The sequence below is a fragment of the Pristiophorus japonicus genome, chromosome 6 (assembly GCF_044704955.1).
Source record: "Pristiophorus japonicus isolate sPriJap1 chromosome 6, sPriJap1.hap1, whole genome shotgun sequence".
Lineage (NCBI taxonomy): Eukaryota > Metazoa > Chordata > Chondrichthyes > Pristiophoridae > Pristiophorus > Pristiophorus japonicus.
The window spans coordinates 191,590,466-191,614,137 of NC_091982.1; the positions used below are offsets into that span (position 1 = coordinate 191,590,466).

General features: G+C 42.1%; 1 protein-coding gene across 1 annotated transcript in view; it reads left to right on the forward strand.

Annotated features, from left to right (window-relative positions):
* Positions 1-23,672, forward strand: part of pex5la (peroxisomal biogenesis factor 5-like a) — a 302,502-nt gene that overhangs the window by 157,917 nt on the left and 120,913 nt on the right. The window contains exon 3 of the mRNA XM_070883494.1: positions 17,169-17,280. Within this exon, the coding sequence (XP_070739595.1) occupies positions 17,169-17,280 (112 nt within the window). The remainder of the gene's footprint in view (positions 1-17,168; positions 17,281-23,672) is intronic.

The following is a 23,672-nucleotide window of genomic DNA, read 5'->3' on the forward strand; positions in this document are numbered from 1 at the left end:
CACATTATACTGCATCTGCCATGCATTTGCCCATTCACCTAACATGTACAAGTCACCCTGCAGCCTCTTAGCATCCTCCTCACAGCTCACACTGCCATCCAGCTTAGTGTCATCTGCAAACTTGGAGATATTACATTCAATTCCTTCGTCTAAATCATTAATGTATTTTATAAATAGCTGGGGTCCCAGCACTGAATCTTGCAACGCCCCACTGCCTGCCATTCTGAAAAGGACCCGTTTATTCCCACTCTTTGCTTCCTGTCTGCCAACCAGTTCTCTATCCACGTCAATCCATTACCCCCAATACCATGTGCCTTAATTTTGCACACTAATCTCTTGTGTAGGACTTTGTCAAAAGCCTTTTGAAAGTCCAAATACACCACAAACACTGGTTCTGCCTTATCCACTCTACTAGTTACATCCTCAAAAAACTCTAGAAGATTTGTCAAGCATGATTTCCCTTTCATAAATCCATGCTGACTTGGACCGATCCTGTTACTGCTTTCCAAATGCGCTGCTATTACATCCTTAATAATTGATTCCAGTATTTTCCCCACCACCGATGTCCGGCTAACTGGTCTATAATTAATTCCTTGTTTTCTCTCTCCTTTTTTAACAAGTTAGGGGGGAGCAGCAGCAGCCAAGTTCATGGCACCATGGGTGGCTCTGCTGCACAGGAGGGCAGGAAAAAGAGTGGGAGAGCTATTGTAAGGGGAATAGATAGGCGTTTCTGCAGCTGCAACCAAGACTCCAGGATGGTATGTTGCCTCCCTGGTGCAAGGGTCAAGGATGTCTCAGAGCGGGTGCAGGACATTTTGAAGAGGGAGGGTGAACAGCCAGTTGTCGTGGTGCATATAGGTACCAACGATATAGGTAAAAAAACGGGATGAGGTCCTACAAGATGAATTTAGGGAGCTAGGAGCTAAATTAAAAAGTAGGACCTCAAAAGTAGTAATCTCAGGATTGCTACCAGTACCACGTGCTAGTCAGAGTAGGAATCGCAGGATAGCTCAGATGAATACGTGACTTGAGGAGTGGTGCAGAAGGGAGGGATTCAAATTCCTGGGACATTGGAACCGGTTCTGAGGTAGTTGGGACCAGTACAAACCGGACGGTCTGTACCTGGGCAGGACTGGAACCAATGTCCTCGGGGGAGTGTTTGCTAGTGCTGTTGGGGAGGGGTAAAACTAATATGGCAGGGGGTTGGAAACCTAGGCAGGGAGACAGAGGGAAGTAGAATGGGGGCAGAAGCAAAAGATAGAAAGAAGAAAAGTAAAAGTGGAGGGCAGAGAAACCCAAGGCAAAAAGCAAAAAGGGCCACATTACAGCAAAATTCTAAAGAGGCAAAGTGTGTTAAAAAGACAAGCCTGAAGGCTCTGTGCCTCAATGCAAGGAGTGTTCGAAATAAGGTGGACGAATTAAATGCGCAGATAGCAGTTAACGGATATGATGTAATTGGCATCACGGAGACATGGCTCCAGGTTGACCAAGGCTGGGAACTCAACATCCAGGGGTATTCAACATTTAGGAAGGATAGACAGAAAGGAAAAGAAGGTGGGATGGCATTGCTGGTTAAAGAGAAAATTAATGCAATAGTAAGGAAGGACATTAGCTTGGATGTTGTGGAATCGGTATGGTTGGAGCTACGGAATCCGAAAGGGCAGAAAACGCTAGTGGCAGTTGAGTACAGACAACCAAACAGTAGCAGTGAGGTTGGGGATAGCATCAATAGAAATGCGTGCAATAAAGATACAGCAGTTATCATGGGCGACTTTAATCTACGTAATGATTGGGCTAACCAAACTGGTAGCAATGCGGTGGTGGAGGATTTCCTGGAATGTATTGGGGATGGTTTTCTGGACCAATATGTCGAGGAACCAACTAGAGGGCTGGCCATCCTAGGTGATGTGTAATGAGAAAGGACTAATTAGCAATCTTGTTGTGCGAGGATCCTTGGGAAGAGTGACCATAATATGGTAGAATTCTTTATTAAGATGGAGAGTGACACAGTTAATTCAGAGACTAGGGTCCTGAACTTAAGGAAAAGTAACTTCGATGCTATGAGACGTGAATTGGCTAGAATAGATTGGCGAGTGACACTTAAAGATCACATGGATGAACTTCAACAATTGTACATCCCTGTCTGGAGTAAAAATAAAATGCAGAATGTGGCTCAACCGTGGCTAACAAGGGAAATTGAGGATAGTGTTAAATCCAAGGAAGAGGCATATAAATTGGACAGAAAAAGCAGCAAACCTGAGGACTGGAAGAATTTTGTAATACAGCAGAGGAGGACAAAGGGTTTAATTAGGAGGAGGAAAATAGAATATGAGAGGAAGATTGCTGGGAACATAAAAACTGACTGCAAAAGCTTTTATAGATATGTCAAGAGAAAAAGATTAGGTCCCTTGCAGTCAGATTCAGGTGAATTTATAATGGGGAACAAGGAAATGGCGGACCAGTTAAACAAATACTTTGGTTCTATCTTCACGAAGGAAGACACAAATAACCTTCCAGAAATACTAGGGAACCAAGGGTCTAGTGAGAAGGATGAACTGAAGGAAATCCTTATTAGGCGGGAAATTATGTTAGGGAAATTGATGGGATTAAAGGCCGATAAATACCTGGGGCCTAATAGTCTGCATCCCAGAGTACTTAAGGAGGTAGCCCTAGAAATAGTGGATGCATTGGTCATCCAACAGTCTATCGACTCTTGGAGGGTAGCTAATGTAACACCACTTTTTAAGAAAGGAGGGAGAGAGAAAACAGGTAATTATAGATCGGTTAGCCTGACATCAGTAGTGGGGAAAATGTTGGAATCAATTATTAAAGATGAAATAGCAGCACATTTGGAAAGCAGTGACAGGATCAGTCCAAGTCAGCATGGATTTATGAAAGGGAAATCCTGCTTGACTAATCTTCTAGAATTTTTTGAGGATGTAACTGGTAGAGTGGACAAGGGAGAACCAGTGGATGTGGTGTATTTGGACTTTTAAAAGGCTTTTGACAAGGTCCCACACAAGAGATTGGTGTGCAAAATTAAAGCACATGGTATTGGGAATAATGTACTGACATGGATAGAGAACTGGTTGGCAGACAGGAAGCAGAGAGTCGGGATAAACGGGTCTTTTTCAGAATGGCAGGCAGTGACTAGCGGGGTACTGCAGGGCTCAGTGCTGGGACCCCAGCTATTTACAATATACATTAATGATTTGGATGAGGGAATTGAGTATAATATCTCTAAGTTTGCAGATGACACTAAGCTGGGTGGCAGTGTGAGCTGTGAGGAGGACGCTAAAAGGCTGCAAGGTGACTTGGACAGGCTTGGTGAGTGAGCAAACGCGTGGCAGATGCAGTATAATGTGGATAAATGTGAGGTTATCCACTTTGGTAGCCAAAACACGAAGGCAGAATATTATCTGAATGGCGGCAGATTAGGAAAAGGGGAGGTGCAGCGAGACCTGGATGTCATGGTACATCAGTCATTGAAAGTTGGCATGCAGGTTCAGCAGGCGGTGAAGAAGGCAAATGGTATGTTGGCCTTCATAGCTAGGGGATTTGAGTATAGGAGCAGGGAGGTCTTACTGCAGTTGTACAGGGCCTTAGTGAGGCCTCACCTGGAATATTGTGTTCAGCTTTGGTCTCCTAATCTGAGGAAGGACGTTCTTGCTATTGAGGGAGTGCAGCGAAGGTTCACCAGACTGATTCCCGGGATGGCAGGACTGACATATGAGGAGAGACTGGATCGACTGGGTCTGTATTCACTGGAGTTTAGAAGGATGAGCGGGGATATCATAGAAACATATAAAGTTCTGATGGGACTGGACAGGTTAGATGCAGGAAGAATGTTCCCGATTTTGGGGAAGTCCAGAACCAGAGGACATAGTCTAAGGATAAGGGATAAGCCATATAGGACTGAGATGAGGAGAAACTTCTTCACTCAAAGAGTTGTTAACCTGTGGAATTCCCTACCGCAGAGAGTTGTAGATGCCAGTTCATTGGATATATTCAAGAGGGAGTTAGATATGGCCCTTATGGCTAAAGGGATCAAGTGGTATGGAGAGAAAGCAGGAAAGGGTTACTGAGGTGAATGATCAGCCATGATCTTATTGAATGGTGGTGCAGGCTCGAAGGGCTGAATGGCCTACTCCTGCACCTATTTTCTATGTTTCTAAGTGGGGTTACATTAGCTACCCTCCAATCCATAGGTACTGATCCAGAGTCCATGGAATTTTGGAAAATGACCACCAATGCATCTACTATTTCTAGGGCCACTTCCTTAATTACTCTGGGATGCAGCCTATCAGGCCGTGGGGATTTATCGGCCTTCAGTCCCATCAGTTTCCCTAACACCGTTTCCTGACTAATAAGGATTTCCCTCAGTTCCTCCTTCTCGTTAGACCCTCGGTCCCCTAGTATTTTCGGCAGGTTATTTGCGTCTTCCTTAGTGACAGAACCAAAGTATTTGTTCAATTGGTCTGCCAGTTCCTTGTTCCCCATTATGAATTCACCTGATTCTGACTGCAAGAGACCTACATTAGTCTTCACTAATCTTTTTCTCTTATAGAAGCTTTTGCAGTCAGTTTTCATGTTCCCTGTAAGCTTACTCTCATACTCTATTTTCCCCCTCCGAATTAAACCCTTAGTCCTCCTCTGCTGAATTCTAAATTTCTCCCAGTCATCAGATTTGCTGCTTTTTCTGGCCAATTTATATGTCTCTTCCTTGGATTTAACACTGTCCCTAATTTCCCTTGTTAGCCACGGTTGAGCCACCTTTCCTCTTTTATTTTTACGTCAGACAGGGATGTACAATAGTTGTAATTCATCCATGTGATCTTTAAATGTCTGCCATCACCTATCCACTGTCAACCCTTTAAGTATCATTCACCAGTCTATCCTAGCCAAATCACGTCCCATACCATTGAAGTTTCCTTTCTTTAAGTTCAGGACCCTAGTCTCTGAATTAACTGTGTCACTCTCCATCTTAATGAAGAATTCTACCATATTACGGTCACTCTTCCCCAAGGGGCCACGCATAACCAGATTGCTAATTAATCCTCTCTCGTTACACAAGACCCAGTCTAGGATGGCCTGCTCTCTAGTTGGTTCTTCGACATATTGGTCTCGAAAACCATCCCTAATACACTCCAGGAAATCCTCCACCACAGTATTGCTACCAGTTTGGTTAGCCCAATCAATATGTAGGTTAAAATCACCCATGATAACTGCTGTACCCTAATTGCACGTGTCTCTAATTTCCTGTTTGATGCTATCCCCAACCTCCCTACTACTGTTTGGTGGTCTATACACAACTCCCACTAACGTGTTCTGCCCTTTGGTGTTTCGCAGCTCTAACCATTATAGCTTCCACATCATCCAAGCTAATGTCCTTCCTTACTATTGCGTTAACCTCCTCTTTAACCAGTAATGCTACCCTACCTCCTTTTCCTTCCAGTCTATCCTTCCTGAATATTGAATACCCCTGGATGTTGAGTTCCCAGCCTTGGTCACCCTGGAGCCATGTCTCCGTAATCCCAATTACATCATATCTGTTAACAGCTATCTGCGCAGTTAATTTGTCCACCTTTTTACGAATGCTCCTCACATTGAGACTCAGAGCCTTTTTTTAAACACACTTTGTCCTTTTAGAATTATGTTGTAATGTGGCCCTTTTTGATTTTTGCCTTTGATTTCTCTACCCTCCATTCTTGCTTTTCTCCTTCCTACCTTCTATTGTGAAGATAGACACAATATATTTATTTAATGTTTATAATACAGTAGAGAACCAAGCTAAATATAGAAAGTACAGAGGAGATCTAAAAAAGGGAATAAGAAGGACAAAGAGAGAGTATGAGAATAGATTAGCAGCTAAGGTAAACTTATAAACATATAAATAATAGAAGGAAGTGTGAGGCCAATTATAGGCAAAAAGGAGATCTTTTTGTGGAGGCAGAGGGCATGGCTGAAGTACTAAATGAGTACTTTGCATCTGTCTTCACTCGAGAAGAGGATGCTGCCAATGTAGCAGCAAAGGAGGAGGTAATAGTGATAGTGGATAAGATAAAATAAAGAGGAGGTACTTAAAAGGTTGGCAGTCCTCAAAGTAGAAAAGTCACCCGGTCAACCCAAGTTTATCCTGTCCTCATGATTTACCCCTTTAAGCCCTGGTATCATTCTGGTGACTATGCACTGTACCTCCTCCAAAGCCAATATATTCTTCCAGAGATATAGTGCAGTCTGAGCACATACTTTTTATGGAAGTTGACTCCCACTGCCCCATATCTGATAATAGGACCCAAGGGTGTAACAATAAAACCTCCTTCTGACCTGGAGCAGATTTACATGTCTTACAAATGCTTCTTCAATCTCTCTGAAGGCAGCCAGAATCAACAATGGGTGAGGCAAAGTTTAGTTTGAATTGTAAGCTGTTTTATTCCACAGTAGGTAAAATACATGAGCAATATGGTTGAATAGAGTTATTTGGCACAATCAACACAAATTCTGTTCTGATACTGTTACAAAAATAAAGACAATGCAAGTGCTAATCCATTCTGGTGGGTTGTCTAATTCAATTTAACAGCACAATCTCTATGTATCTATTGCCTAGGATAATAACTCATTTACTTTACATCCTTCAGTCATGTCAGCTGTGGCTCAGTTGGTAGCACTCTGCCTATGGATCCACAACCCACAATATTGGGCTCTACTGAGAAGCAAACCCCCACTAGGCAAGATTTGACATAAAACAACTTTTAAAAGAGCTAATTTCCAAGCCATTTACATGGAAAAAAATCCCCAACTATGACAGCCTGGTACAGTATAATAATTTAGAAGCTATGCAGTGAGACAAAAGCCTGAAGTGTTATAAGATTGGCCTACAACAGGGAATTAATAAGTTAGAACTGCAAAATGGAACATTTGGGGCCCTGTAAAATAATGAAAGTGAAGTTCACAATATAAATGCATGCAGAACAACTTATTGGGAGATGTGCCAATAATCATTCTATCAGTATTTTATTCATAATGTCAACTAACAAGAACAAATTAAATCCTCAGCAGAGTCGGTATAGTCAGATCTCAATTCATGCATAATTCATGTGGCATAGCATTTGAATGCATCGTTGATTCATTCTGAAATAGTAAAATATTCTAATTAACTTTATAGTGACTGTAACTATGCACAACTCAGAATAGTTACAGAAAAAGGTTAACAACTGCTGTTGAGCTCCAAAAGGAATGTTATATATCATTCTAAGACTTAGCGAAAATCTTGACAGAGAAGAATGGTTTAACAGATCATGGTGTTCTCAATCAGAGAATCACAGCTCCTCAGAAAAACAACACAAATTCACGGGCTCCGAACTTGGTGCACTCACCGCCAACTGCCGCAGAGTTTTTTTGGGTGGTCTCACCTTGGTGCCAGTTTTCTCTAGGCCTCCCGCCGGCAGGAGGAGAGGACCGCTGGGAAACGGCCGCTAGCGTGCAAGGCGCGTAAGTGTCCTCCCGCCTGCCGAGCTGCCAGATTCCTCCGAGTGGGAGTCAGCGGCAGCAGCGGGAAGGACCGCTGCATGGAGGCAGGTCTAACCCCAACAGTAAGTATGAAGACCTGCAAAAAAAGGTTAGTAAACTTTTTTTTACAGCGATTCAGGTGGATGGGGTCCCCTGAAGGTTTTCCAGTGGGTTTTTTTTGTGTAAATTTTTATTTTTATGTGTTCCCCCTTCCCTGGGCCCGACTCAATCCTCGGTGGCACTTTGGCGAGGATTGCATTTGCTGCCGAGATTGGGAGCTCCCGCCCGCTGCCGCCCACATTCAGGGTGTAAGTCGATTTTTTGCCACCGGGCAGTCTCTGCAGATCATTTTGAGTACCTGTCAAAGTACTGCCAGGTCTCTCGGCACTTGGGCAGGTCTTAGCTTTGACCAAGTTTGGGCCCATGGTTCCTTTCCACGGACCAATAACCTGAAGAGATTTATTTTTCATTGATTCAACAAAGTGTTAAAAAATCAGCAATGTTTTCCTTACCTATTATTTTAATTGCCATTCACTTCTATCATGTGCAAGTATATTCCTCATAAAAAACATACATTCTTTTGCAGAACAATTATGCATATAAAAACATTTATTTTTGTAAAGGGGCAAAGTAATTCAGCTATAGTTCCGTGTTTTAAATAAAAGAAAGGGATTGTTTAAAAAGGATGTGTACCATGGTGATAAAAATGAAATGCATGGTGTGATTATGTGTGCATACCTTAATGGGCACAGGATGAATACACTTGATTGAATGTCATCGAGCCACTGCACTTCAGTTGCAAAGATAGACTGGAGAAGCTGGGGTTGTTCTCCCTGGAGCAGAGAAGGTTGAGTGGGGATTTGATAGATGCTCAAAATCATGAAGGGTGTGGACAAAGTAGATAGAGAGAAACTGTTCCCATTGATGGAAGGGTCAAGAACCGGAAGTCACAGATTTAAGGTGATTGACAGAAGAACCAACAGCGACAGAAGAAAAAACTTTTTTACACAGTGAGTGGTTAAGGTCTGGAATGCACTGTCTGAAAGGGTGGAGGAGGCAAACTCAATCACGGCTTTCAAAAGGGAGTTGGATCAGTACCTGAAAGAAAAAAAATTGCAGGACTACGGAGAAAGGGCGGGGGTGTGGGACTAGCTGAGATGCTCTTGCAGAGAGCCGGCGCGGGCTCAACAGGCTGAATGGCCTTCTTCCGTGCTGTAGCCACTCTATGATTCTATGATTCACTTCAGCAGAAAATTCTGGAACTTAACACCTCAATTCAAATGACCCAGAATTTCTTCAAACTTAGCCGCAAGTATTTATAATCGAAATGAAATACATCCAGGATTGTTATATGTCCAACCAGGGAGGATGCAGTCCAAATCTGGTTCTCAATAATGAAGCAGGACCAGTGCCCTGAAGATAGGAAAAGTTTAGGGAACAGTGACTGGGTCAGCTGGACTCGGTTACTAGCGTCTGGTTCATGGCCAACTCCAGGACTTGAGTACTTAGACTAGAATTGACAGTTCAGTGCATTTCTGAGGGAGTATTGCACTGTTGAAGCTGTCCTCCTTCGGATGTGATATTAAATCAAAGCCTCGTCTATCTGTTCCAATGGTTTAAGTGGAAATTATAGACCTCATGGCACTTTTCAAAGCAGAGCAGGGAGTTTGTCGAGTGTCCAGGCTTTCATTTCTTTTGCAACCACCATCACGAAAACAGATTACCATTGTTCAATTCATTAGGTGCTTATAAAACTGACTCTGACATTGCCACTATAGTTGCAGTGTGAATGCATCCTAAGTGAAATATTTGGGGAAACAAATGCTAATTAATAATAGGATAGAAATAGATTTATTAGTATAAGATATACATTGTGCAAATTTGCTATCATTTTGCCTTGATAACTACAATTCAAAAAATAATCCATTGGATGTAAAGTGCTTTGGACATGCTGAGGATTTGATCAGGTGCTATATAAATGCAAATTCTTTATTTCTTCTTTTCACTTTTGGTGATATCCTGCACTATAACTGTCACCTAGATTTCTCGGTATAAAAATAACATCTTACCGTGTCATGGTTATAAACCTTTACTTCATCTTCAACACTTCTTATAGAAGTGATAGTGCAAAAGAAAGCCTTTCTGTTGCAGGAACATTTTTGTACTCATCAAAGTGAAGGATATTTGCAGTAGGGAATTGAACATTTTTCTACTTTCCATACCTACTACCACCTGCAGGTCAAGTATAACAAGGTGGTGCAGAATTAAGTGCCCAATTTTCCCCAAAGCTTTTTTTTGGCGTACTTGAAGAGTTACACCCGTTTTTTGGGGGCCCAAGTACGCAAAAAAAAAAATTCTAAGTTTCCACATTGGATTTCTTCATTTTGGCACAGCTGAACCTGTACTTCAGTTTTGGGGGTGGAGCCTTGATCGGATTGCCACGATAACCAGAGACACAAAGCAAGCTGAGACTGGAAAGTGAAACATCATCATCATAGGCAGTCCCTCGAAATCGAGGAAGACTTGCTTCCACTCTAAAAGTGAGTTCTTAGGTGACTGAGCAGTCCAATACAGTAATTACAAGTTGGGACAGACAGTCATTGAAGGAAAGGGTGGGTGGGGAGTCTGGTTTGCCGCATGCTCCTTCCACTGCCTGCGCTTGTTTTCTGCATGCTCTCGGTGATGAGACTCGAGGTGCTCAGCGCCCTCCCGGATGCTCTTTCTCCACTTAGGGCGGTCTTTGGCCAGGGATTCCCAGGTGTCGGTGGGGATGTTGCATTTTATCAATGCAGGAAACAGCACCAACAGTTGTACATGGCCTTCTTTGAACTTACAAAGGCCTTTGACACTGTTAACCGTGAGGGACGATGGAGCGTCCCCTTCCATTTCGGCGGGTTCTAAAAGTTTGTTACCATCCTTTGCCTGCTCCACGACGACATGCAAGCCATGATGTTAACCAACGGATCCACCACAGACCCAATCCACGTCTGGACCAGGGTCAAACAGGGCTGTGTCATCGCACCAACCGTCTTCTCGATCTTCCTCTCTGCAGTGTTCCACCTCACACTCAACAAGCTCCCCGCTGGAGTGGAACCAAAGTATAGAACCAGTGGGAACCTGTTCAAACTTCATCGCCTCCAGGCCAGATCCAAGACCGTCCCATCCTCTGTCGTCGAACTACAGTACGCGGATGACGCTTGCGTCTGCGCACATTCAGAGGCTGAACTCCAAGTCATAGTCAACATCTTCACCGAGGCGTACGAAAGCATGGGCTTTACACTAAACATCCGTAAGACAAAGGTCCTCCACCAATCTGACCCCGCCACACAGCACTGCCCCCCCAATCATCAAGATCCACAGCGTGGTCCATACCATGGGAGCCTATTATCAGCAAGGGCAGACATCGACAATGAGGTTCAACACCGCTTCCAGTGCACCAGCGCAGCCTTCGGCCGCCTGAGGAAGAGAGTGTTCGAAGATCAGGCCCTCAAATCTGGCTTATGGTCTACAGGGCTGTAGTGATACCCGCCCTCCTGTATGGCTCAGAGACGTGGACCATATACAGTAGACACCTCAAATCGCTGGTGAAATACCACCAACGATGTCTCCTCAAGATCCTGCAAATCCCCTGGGAGGACAGATGCACCAACGTTAGTGTTCTCGACCAGGATAACATCCCCAGCATCGAAGCACTGACCACATGTGACCAGCTCCGTTGGGCGGGCCACATTGTTCGCATGCCTGACACAAGACTCCCAAAGCAAGCGCTCTACTCGGACACCTACACGGCAAGCCAAGCCCCAGGTGGGCAGAGGAAACGTTTCAAGGGCAACCTCCAAGCCTCCTTGACTGAAACATACAGCCAGCTCGCAACACATTACAACACATTGCATCAACTTAAAAACACATTAGAATATATTGCAGCAACTTACCTCCAATTATTAAAGATCCCCCCCCTTCCGATGCCGTTGCCGATCCCCGCCCCTACCCCAGTCCGAAGGGCCTCCCGGTCTGCTTCCCTAGCCCGCCATGAGCCGGTGCCCAGTCCAGCTCCAGCTCCCCCGCCCGCCCAAGCCCTGAGTGCTTTGCTGGTTCAGCTCCCCCCCCCACCCCCCGAGCCCCTTGCCGGTGCCAGTCCAGCTCCCCCACGCCCCTCCCAGCCCCGAATGCTTTGCCGGTCCCGCTCTCCACCCCCCAGCCCCCCCAAGCCCCAAGTGCCTTGTCTGTCCAGTTCTCCCGCATACCCCAGCCCCACCTCCCAGCCCCGAATGCTTTGCCGGTCCTGCCCCTAGCCCAGGCCAAATGGCCTTCCGGTCCACTCCCACACCCCTAACCCAGGCCGAGTGGCCTCAAGGTCCACTCCCCCACCCCTAACCCAGACCGAGTGGCCTCCCGGTCCGCTCCCCCATCCCTGTCCCTGGCCAAATGACCTCCCCCCTCCCGGTCCCCGCACCTAACTACACCCAAAAGGCTTTCTCCCACCCCCCCACCTCTCTCTCTTCCCCTCCCTCTCCCCACCCCACTCTCTCTCTCTCTCTCTTTCTCACCCGCCACCCCCTCTTCGATATTCAAAAGGGAGTTTTGATGTAGCCCTTACGACTAAAGGGATCAAGGGGTATGGAGAGAAAGCAGGAATAGGGTACTGAAGTTGCATGATCAGCCATGATTATATTGAATGGTGGTGCAGGCTCAAAGGGCCGAATGGTCTACTCCTGCACCTGTTTTCTATGTTTCTATATTTCTACCTCTCTCCTGCTGTTGCTGTCCAGGTATCTGCTGCACTTAAACCTGCGCCGATTTCTTTAACTCTCCATAAGATTTTTCTGCAGAGGCCACACACGCTGGCCTAAGAAGAACTGGAGTAACTCTCAGCTGGCCAAACTTGCCTAAATGGCCAGAATTGGCACGGATGGCAGGTTACGCCGCCTTTGGCTGAAAAAAAAACTTACACTAAAAAAATTGTAACTGAGTTATGTTGGTGCAAATTGATTGGGGAAAATGTGTTTTTTTTTTAAAACACGGCAAAAAAGCAGACTGCTCAAAAGAAACGGTGCAAATCACTGGGGAAAATTGAGCCCAAAGCTTTGTATACTCTAGTTCAATAACATGGACTGATTTTTCCACATAATTCCTCCTCATATAACAGAGAGATCTGGGCAGAATGAGATAAAATAGCACTAAAGATCGTGGAATTTTAAGTGTAAGTGAGTTGCACCTGTAACTATTTTGCACTTGCGTATCTGCAATCTTTTACATGACTTTATCTCAATCACACAGGGGAATTGTGAATTTTTCAACTTCCTGCTTCAGCCATCCTGTAACTTTCTGAAATGTATTGCTATTTTTTGATGAATTATGGGCAGTTTTGTGCTGAGAACATAAAGGCAAAATGAAGATGAACTAATCCACGATCTCATTTCACCTATCCTTTATAATAAAATTTCTTTTCATTGGTTATTTTTTCCATCTTCAGAGTAGAATTTTCTACACAGTATCTCCCAATATACTTCATTAATTTAGTATACAGTATTAGAATTATACTGTACAGAAGGAGGCCATTCGGCCCATCGTGCCTGTGCCAGCACTATAAAAGAGTTACCAATTAGTCCCATTCCCCTGCTCTTTCCCCACAGTCCTTTACTATCCAGTTCCTTTTTGAAAGTTACTATTGAATCTGCTTCCACCACCCTTTCAGGCATTCCAGATCATAATGACTTGCTGAGTAAAACCATTTCTCTCCCTGGCTTTTTTGCCAATTATCTTAAATCTGTGTCCTCTAGTTACTGACCTTCCTGCCAGTGGAAACAATTTTTCCCTATCTACTCTCTCAAAACCTCATGATTTTGAACATCCCTGCAAAATCTCCCCTTAACCTTCCTTTCTCTAAGGAGAACAACCCCAGCTTCTCTAGTCTCTCCTCATAACTGAGTTGCTTCAGCCCTGGTGCCATTCTGGTAAATCTTCCCTACACCCTCTCAAACACCTTGACATCCTTTCTAAAGTGTGGTGCCCAGATTTGGACACAAAATTCCAAATGAGTTCTAATCAGTGATTTATAAAGCTTTACCATAACTTCCTTGCTTTTGTACTCTATGCTTCTGTTTATAGAGCCAAGGATCCTGTATGCTTTTTTAACAGCTTTATCAACTTGTCCTGTCACCTTCAAAGATTTGTGTATGTGAACTCCCAGGACTCTGTTCTTGCACCTCCTTTAAAATTGAACCGTTTAGTTTATATTGCTCTCCTAATTTTTGTTCCAAAATGCATCACTTCACACTTCTCTGCATTAAATTTCACCTGCCATGTGTCTACCGATTTCACCAGTCTGTCGATATCTTCCTAAAGTCTGCTACTATCCTCCTCATTGTTTACTACATTTCTAAGCTTTGTGTCATCTGCAAACTTTGAAATTATGCCCTGTATACCGGCCCATAAATTGCCATTTATGCCATTTTTCCAGGGTTTCGGATGATCTTCAAGCAAAGTTACAGGGGGAGATCAGGAAAGTCCCATGGAAATTCCAGATGTTTGTGTTTTTCTTTTTTCTAATTAGTTATTTTCCACTTTGATTATACTTTCATTATTTTTGAACCATCTTGTTTTTTGTCAAAAAACACGGTGGCAAGATTCTATAGGTATTGCAAAAAAAAAGGTTCTTTAAAAATCCAAAGTACCATAAAAAGAACTGCAAATTCACCAACATGGTGTAAATAAAAAATCAAATGAGGAACAAGATGAGAGGCACCCAATAACAGCCATGGCTGATGGTGACTGCAGCAAGACATACATATAAACAGGATGGGAGGCAGTTGATAATACGAAAAAGAATCTCCACCGCCCGAGGCTGTCAAATGGGTCTCAATTGCAAACCATTTTTCAATTTTCAGTACCAAATGGGGGGAGTGTGTACACAGTGGGGCAAGGCATTGCCTAGCCAGTGGTCCCTGGAGGCGATGTATATACTTGCATTAGAGGTGGTGAACGAAGGTTCACTAGATTGTTTCCTGGGCTGAGAGAGTTGACCTATGAGGAGAGATTGAGTAGATTGGGCCTATACTCTAGAGTTTAGAAGAATGAGAGGTTATCTTATTGAAACATATAAGATCCTGAGGGGGGTTGACAGAATAGATGCTAAGAGATTGTTTCCTCTGGCTGGAGAGTGTAGAATTAGGGGGCATAGTCTCAGGTTAAAGGATTGGCCTTTTAAGACTGAGATGAGGAAGAATTTCTTTACTCAGAGGGTTGTGAATTTTGGTATTCTCTACCCCAAAGGGTTGTGGATGTTGAGTTGTTAAGTATGTTCAAGGCTGAGAACGTTAGACTTTTGAATCAAGGGATATGGTGCTTGGGCGGGAAAGTGTAGTTGAGTTCAAAGATCAGCCATGATCTTATTGAATGGCGGTGCAGTCTCAAGGGGCCATATGGCTTACTCCTGCTCCTAATTCTTATGTTCTTATATTCTTAAAGGGACCATTGCAGAGTGTTCAAAAACAGGTGTAAAAGTGAATATTGATATTTAATGCTCCTCTAGCACCTTCATATTGCAAAAAAGAACTGGAAGTTCTGAAGCGCTATAAGGGGGATAGGGAATGAAGCAACAGCAGCTTCACGCTGAAGGAGATATCACCATGTCTGTTGTGGCAAATACCTCAAGCCCCCACTTCACCCACAAAAACAAATAGCTTATTCCTTCCCCCTGCTAAGGGAGAAACAAAAGACCATTCCTCTTCCGCTAAGGAAAAATATCGCCCTCCCTAGCTAAAGCAAGAATCAGACCACTTCCATGAAGGCACAAATCATGACCTCCAGGGAAAAAAAATAACCCCCCCCAACTGCTGAGGTGAAAATCCAATGCTGCCATCCCCATAGTCCCCTACTGAGGTAAAATTCTCAATGGGTCAACCCCACCCCCTGTAGATGACACAGAAATCACAGCAGCCCCCCCTCTCCCCCACACCCTGACACAACTAAACACATTCCCTCATATAAAGTAAAATTTGGTCACTGGCACACTTTTGTTTCAAGCCCCTTTCTCCCTCAGTCCTGACTCTCCCTCCTTCTCTCCTCTATTCTTTCTCCATCTCTCACAATGGCCTGAAGCCCCTCACTGGACTTCATGAACATCTCAGATTCGAGCACACCCTCATCCAATACATCAGTGCCCAGCCTGCCTAGCTAGCGCCCAACGATCTGAAACAAAACAGTGAATCGCATTGCCCATAAGCCACTGTACAGCACAATCTACTTCAAAGAGCACAGTTATGCTGTGAAGCTGCTACAACATGACCAAGCAACCAGACTACAACTTTCAGAAAATACTGCATGGCCTCAAGTCCCAGCCTCTCCCATGTCCTTCCTTTCAGCCCTCAGCATCCCCAAGCCACACATTTTGCTACTTCCTCGATCATGACCTTACTGCCTCCCACGGACAACCCCACTCTCTTGATTTACAAGCCCACTCAATCACGTTCACTAATGCAGTTTTCCTTCCCAATTCGAATCTCTTTACCTCCAGATTCTCTGCCACCCTTAAATCAAGATCTCTCACCATCTTTGCCTTAGCCCAGGCTTAGACTTCACTGCTTGTTCCCTTCCCCTCTTTTCAAAAAATTATTCAGTAAACATACTGATTGTTTTAAAGAAAGAAATCTAAAGGATTTAGTCACAATTTATGCTTATGGTTACAGAGTGAAGCAGGAAATGGAAAATTCATGTCAGTGCAGTGGGGGGTGCTCTTCTGAGGTTGAGGCATAATTACTTCATTTTAAAAAAATGGCTTAAGTGTAAAGATAAATGTGATTTTGCACAGGTCAACATTTTAAAGCAACGGAAGGAATCACAAGGAAATGATAAATGTGCACAAAGGTAGTAAGCTAAATATTAGAGAATAAAGAAGACAATTTAAAAATAATTTGATATATAGACTAAACAAACAGCAAATAATTAGGGGATAAGCTGTTAGATGATTAATATTATGTTTAATATTTTTAATTTGTTTATTTTTATGTCTGAGCAATGCTACAGGCAACAAATTAAATCAACGTTGCTCTTAGTTAAAGTTTTCCATTATATTTCTATGCAATCCTTATTACAGCAGGCAACATTAACAGCATTAAAAAACATTGCCAATATACCATCTGAGCTTGGTCCCTTCATTGTGTCAGCTAATGTAACAAATCGCTCATTGTGATTATCGTTGACTTCAAACCTGGAAAACTTTCATATATACTCCAATCTGCCAAGGAGCATATAGGTTTTAGACAGATGCTTCTCTCCAGTGGTTCAACCATTCGCACCGACCAATAGTTTCATCACATCTTGCTTAAATCAGGCTTCAGTTACAATTGTTGTAATAATACAGAATACAATACTATACTCACCACAAGCCATCAGAAAAGTGTCCTTGTGCTTACAGAACTAAAATATAGTTTGAACCAAAGAATATATAGCAATGTTTAAAGTTCTACTAAACCACTTTGATTAATTGAACAAAATGAAAACATGAGCTCATTTGTGGCTAAACATTTCTAAAGGATTCACAAGTTCAAGCTGGCTGACTTGAAATATTGATTTAACATTTTCATTGAAAGCTTGTTTTATAATTGAACTCTCCCCCGCATCCTCCTCTGCTTGACTGCTTCTTTTATTTCTATTTTTAGCTGGTGAATGAACAACAGGAAAGTCGACCTCTCCTGAGCCCCTCAATTGACGATTTTCTACTTGAAGCAAAAGCTGACAGAGTTTCACGTACACCAACATCAAACACAGCAGGTGACCATTAACCTAAGTATTACAAAGAAAAGGAATGAACCTCATAATATATAAAATTATTTTTCCCAGGAACAATCCAATATATTTGTAATTTATTTGGGATTAATGTGCAGCAAAGAGTTAGTCACTGTTTATGGAAATTGGAATTTAATTGTAATAATTAGGAAATATCTGTAGTTAGTATTATAACAACTTTTTGTGATTTTATATCATAAATGCTCAATTATTGAAAGTTTGTGTCTTTATTTAGAAATCAATCTGACATTAGGATAGCATATTTTAAAAATAGAATTATATAGAAATCACAAACAGAAACAGGCCAATCAATTCATTTGGGTGTTTATTTTCCACATGAAAAGCAATCATAATCTCAGGTACTCACTTTTATTCACATTCCTTCAACCACCTATCTGACCTGTTCCTAAATGTTGGCTTGCTCTCTGCTTTAATCACTCTAGTAGTGCGTTCCACAGCCTGTGTAAAAAAAAAAGTGTCTCCTACTCTCTATCCATAATTAGTTGAATTTAATCTTATATTGGTATCCCTCATCGTGCATTTTCAGCCTAACAACGCCCTGTGTGAAAAAGATTTCTTTCCTGCTCTCTGCCCTAAATCTCTTACATTTAATCTTATATCTATGTCCCCCTCCTTCCAAAGCCTTCAATGACTGAAAACAACCTGGGGGTAAAATTAAACTTGGGCGGGCACAAAACAGGCAGTAGTGGATCAGTTGGCCATTATACACCCTGCGCCATTTTCCTTTCCATTAGCTGTGAAAATATAAAATGCAAAACAATTTACTTGAAAGACATTTTTGTGCATTTTATTACTATGTAATAATAATAGATAATGCGAAGAAACAACACAAACATTTTCTTATACAGGGTATGTGGTCAATATAACTTTTATGAGCTAAAGCTGATTGAGATATATTTAATGTCAGTGAGCTGTTGCAAGAATGATACAGATGCATGAACCAGCAAGAGTGTCAGAAAGTATTTGAGAAGTGACACGAATATGGCCATCTAATTTAAAAATGAAGAACATCAACATCTGATTTGTTTCATGAATAATTAAGGTGGTAGCTTCTAGCACTTTTCTCCATTGGTTGCTCTGCAGTTTTCTTTAAATTTGATATGAAGCAGTACAGTACAGGTTGTTTAGTATTTAGGTTGTGTCATCTGATCTCATTAGCACTTCAATTTCATCTATAAATTGTTAATTCACGCACATGTGAATGCCTGCCAGAAACACACAAAAAGGCAGCTCAGTAACCTCTGCTCCAGCGCTGTTTTAGTGTGATATCAAAATAGAACAGCTTCATTTTACATAAGCACAAAGTTATTCTGCTCAAATTGAGAATTACCTCAATGCATAGTTATCACAGGACATCATTCAGCAAACCAAAATTATATCTTGAAGGTCCTTTCAATGCCAGCTAAAAATGTGCACGAAACCAGTTTAGGCATCTAACTGATACACAAATGGTGTGAAACCAGATCCTGTGTGTGTGTGTGTATGTGTGTTTCACATATCTATTTTTATATATTGTGCATATTTTAATATAGACACATGCACATTATTTTATGGCATTGCTCTTGTTGAGTTAGAGGATCTGCTGTTTTAAAACAATAGGAGGGTTACCATCAAAGTTTGATAGGGAATGTGTTACAGGAAGTAAGTGTGACACTAAATCCAAAACTTTTTATATATTACTAGTCAATCTCTTGTGGCATTGTTCATGGGGAGGCAGGACCCAGTGTAATCTTCAAGTGAAGCAGGGTTGGAGGGTGGGTGATAATTGGACCAGGACATGCAGAGGTCATCCAGTCCTCATTTTAAAGTCAGCTATCCTTATTTTAATTTCATATTTTGAATTTGTGTTATTGATTATAATTCACATCAAAATTGACAGAAATTGGGGAAACAGGTAAGTATAGTTGGGACATATGAGTTTTTAAGGAGCCGGAAGATGTAAAATTGCATCACCTCCACTTGTAGAAAGATGTATACTACAAGTTTACATAGGCAGTTCCAAATATAAATGTGGAAATAGGAATTTATAATGGGAGAAAAGTTGACTCAAAATAGTGACAACAACAGGACATCAGGAAGTAAAGTTTTGTGCACAGGAAGTGCACACAGACCACAGTTTTTAATATATGATAACTATAGACACTTTGCCTAAATGCACGTAGCATTTGTAACAAAATAGATGAGTTGACGGCACAAATTGAGACAAATGGGTATGATCTGATAGCCATTACAGAGACGTGGTTGCAAAGTGACCAGGACTGGGAATTAATTATTCAGGGGTACTTGACAATCCGGAAGGACAGACAGAAAGGAAAAGGAGGTGGGGTAGCTCTATTGATAATGGATGGGATCACTGCAATAGTAAGAAACAATATTGGCTCAAATGATAAGGGTGTTGAAACAGTTTGGGTGGAGATAAGGAACAATAAGGGGAAAAAGTCACTGGTGGGTGTAGTCTATAGGCTCCCTAACAGTAGCAACTCTGTTGGTCGGAGCATAAACCAGGAAATAGTGGGGGTTTGTAAAAAAGGAACAGCAATAATCATGGGTAATTTTAACCTTCATATTGATTGGACAAATCAAATTAGTCAGGGTAGCCTTGAGGTGGAGTACATAGAATGCGTAAGGGATGGGTTCCATGAGCAGTATGTAATTGAACCAACCAGGGGGCAGGCTATCGTAGATCTGGTGCTGTAATGAGACAGGATTAATAAACAATCTCCAAGTAAAGGATCCCCTCAGAATGAGTGATCATAGCATGATTGAATTTCAAATTCAGATGGAGGGTGAGGAAGTTGGATCTCTAACCAGCATACTAAGCTTAAATAAAGGAGACTATGAAGGTATGAGGGCAGAGTTGGGTAAAGAGGACTGGGAAAATAGATTAAAGGGTAGGACGGTTGATGAACAGTGATGTACATTTAAGGAGATATTTCACAACGCTCAGGAAAAATATATTCCAGTGAAGAGGAAAGAGTGTAAGACAAAAGATAGCCATCCATGGCTAACTAAAGAAATAAAGGATGGTATCCAATTAAAAACAAGGGCATACAAAGTGGCCAAAACTAGTGGGAGGACAGAAGACTGGGAAGCTTTTAAAAGCCAGCAAAGAATGACTAAAAAAATGATTAAGAAAGGAAAGATAAATTATGAAAGTAAACTAGCGCAAAATATAAAAACAGATAACAAGAGTTTCTATAGGTATATAAAAAGGAAAAGGGTGGCTAAAGTAAATGTTGGTCCCTTAGAGGACGAGACTGGGGAATTAGTAATGGGGAAAATAGAGATGGCAGAAACTCTGAACAAATATTTTGTATCAGTCTTTACGCTAGAGAACACTAACAATATTGCGACAGTGGATAGTCAAGGGGCAATGGGGGGGGGGGGGGGAGCGGGGGGGAGGAAGTTAATACAATCACAATCACAAAGGAGGTGGTACTCAGTAAGATAATGGGACTAAAGGCAGATAAATCCCCTGGATCTGATGGCTTGCATCCTCGGGTCTTAAGAGAAGTACCGGCAGGGAAAGTGGGTGCATTGGTTGTAATTTGCCAAAATTCTCTGGATTCTGGGGAGGTCCCAGCAGATTTGAAAACTGCAAAATGTAACACCACTATTTAAAAAAGGAGGTAGACAAAAATCAGGAAACTATAGACCAGTTAGCCTAACATCTGAGGTTGGGAAAATGTTGGAGTCCATTATTAAAGAAGCAGTAGCAGGACATTTGGAAAAGCAAAATTCGGTCAGGCAGAGTCAGCATGGATTTATGAAGGGGAAGTCATGTTTGACAAATTTGCTGGAGTTCTTTGAGGATGTAACGAACAGGGTGAATAAAGGGGAACAAGTGAATGTGGTGTATTTGGACTTCCAGAAGGCATTTGACAAGGTGCCACATAAAAGGTTACTGCACAAGATAAAAGTTCACGGGGTTGGAGGTAATATATTAGCATGGATAGAGGATTGGTTAACTAACAGAGAACAGAGAGTCGGGATAAATGGTTCATTCTCTGGTTGGCAACCAGTAACTAGTGGGGTGCGCAGGGATCAGTGCTGGGATCCCAACTATTTACAATCTATATTAATGACTTGGAAGAAGGGACTGAGTATAACGTAGCCAAGTTTGCTGATGATACAAAGATGGGAGGAAAAGCAATGAGTGAGGAAGACACAAAAAATCTGCAAAAGGACATAGGCAGGCTAAGTGAGCGGCAAAAATTTGGCAGATGGAGTATAATGTTGGAAAGTGTGAGGTCATGCACTTTGGCAGAAAAAAAATCAATGAGCAAATTGTTATTTAAATGGAGAAAGATTGCAAAATGCCATAGTACAGCGGGACCTGGGGGTACTTGTGCATGAAACACAAAAGGTTAGTATGCAGGTACAGCAAGTGATCAGGAAGGCCAATGGTATCTTGGCCTTTATTGCAAAGGGGATGGAGTATAAAAGCAGGGAAGTCCTACTACAGCTATATAAGGTATTGGTGAGGCCACACCTGGAATACTGTGTGCAGTTTTGGTTTCCATATTTACGAAATTATATACTTGCTTTGGAGGCAGTTCAGAGAAGGTTCACTAGGTTGATTCTGGGGATGAGGGGGTTGACTTATGAGGAAAGGTTGAGTAGGTTAGGCCTCTACTCATTGGAATTCAGAAGAATGAGAGGTGATCTTATCGAGACATATAAGATTATGAGGGGGCTTGACAGCGTAGATGCAGAGAGGATGTTTCCACTGATGGGGGAGACTCGAACTAGAGGGCATTATCTTAGAATAAGGGGCCGCCCATTTAAAACTGAGATGAGGAGAAATGTTTTCTTCTCAGGGTTGTAAATCTGTGGAATTCGCTGCCTGAGAGAGCTGTGGAAGTTGGGACATTGAATAAATTTAAGCCAGAAATAGATGGTTTCTTAATCGATAAGGAGTTATGGGGAGCAGGCAGGGAAGTGGAGTTGAGTCCATGATCAGATCAGCCATGATCTTATTGAATGGCGGAGCAGGCTCGAGGGGCCGTATGGCCTACTCCTGTTTGTATTTCTTATTTTCTTATTACACAGGTTATAAACAGATGTGCAAAACAGTGCTTTGTGTAGGTTTGAAGATAAGAAATACTACATTTTCTTTTTTAAAAGATGAGACAAATAGAGTGGTGCTGACTTTTTAGCAATCAGAGTAGAAGTAGAAAAGAAATTCTTAAGAGGAAGAACAAAATGGGAGTAAACATGGGCCAACCAGAGGAACTCCTCAGGAGAGGAGTGGGATCACAGCAATCAACGAAAGTCTTTGGGACAAGAATGGATCAGGAGCAGCCTGGGAAGAAGCTGAGTCTGGAAAGTCTTCTAGTTGTACTTTACTCAGGTAAGCGGTGAATAGTACTAAATAATTTAATAGCATTAAATAATTTGCTTCTTTGGGACAATGGGCTAAATAAGTGAGAATCTGTATATTTAGGTGAGGGACTGGTGAGCTAATGGGAAAAGAATACAAATTGTTTTTTTTAAAAAGTGTGTATTTATCTGGTATGTGTGCTTAAGTGGGTTTTGCTCTATTACTATAACCTGGATAGTCCCAAAAACCTTCTGTGATCACTTATTGATTAATTGCACATTTATGAAACACAGACATCTGTTGGCACCCTAGATTACCAGGAAGTTGCCCAAATGTATCTTAGGTTTTCGGATGGTGAGACGTGCTACATGATAAGTGTTCACATTGTTGGGTGCCACCATAAAACCTCTTCCACTCGGTCAAATTATAAGACAAGACTTGTATTTGTGACAACAAAGCCCTTGGACATTGAACAAATCATTATGTGATCAATTGCATCCAAAAATGAAACCTGATTTTCTTTGAGCATTCAATTGTAAGCAGCTACCATCTATAAAATCTATAGTTGCATGTAAGCTTTTGGAGCTAATGTTGAGTGCTGCTGCAAGGCAGTTCATGGGTCCAGAGGTGATTCATTAAACTATGTGACCGACAAGAACACTAAGAGGGTAATTTTAACCTAACCTATCTGACAGGTAACTGACGGGATCGGATCTGCCGCCCGTTTTACATTCCGCCTGATTTTACTTCGATGGAAAGTAAAATCAGGCAGGTGTAAAAAGGAGGCAGATTCAATTGTCAGTTTCTCGCCGAGCAGATTAGGTTAAAATTATCCACTTTTAACAGTTCAAATCTTATCAAAGTACATCAGATATTTTACTAGTATAACCTAAATATTTTTCCTCAAAACAATTGACAGGAATGAGGAAAAATGTAAAGAATCAGTTGATAACTTGCTACTGGGGATATTTCCATTTCCATAATTGTACTACAGATTCGCAATGGATACAAATTGGTAGAACAATTGCAATTG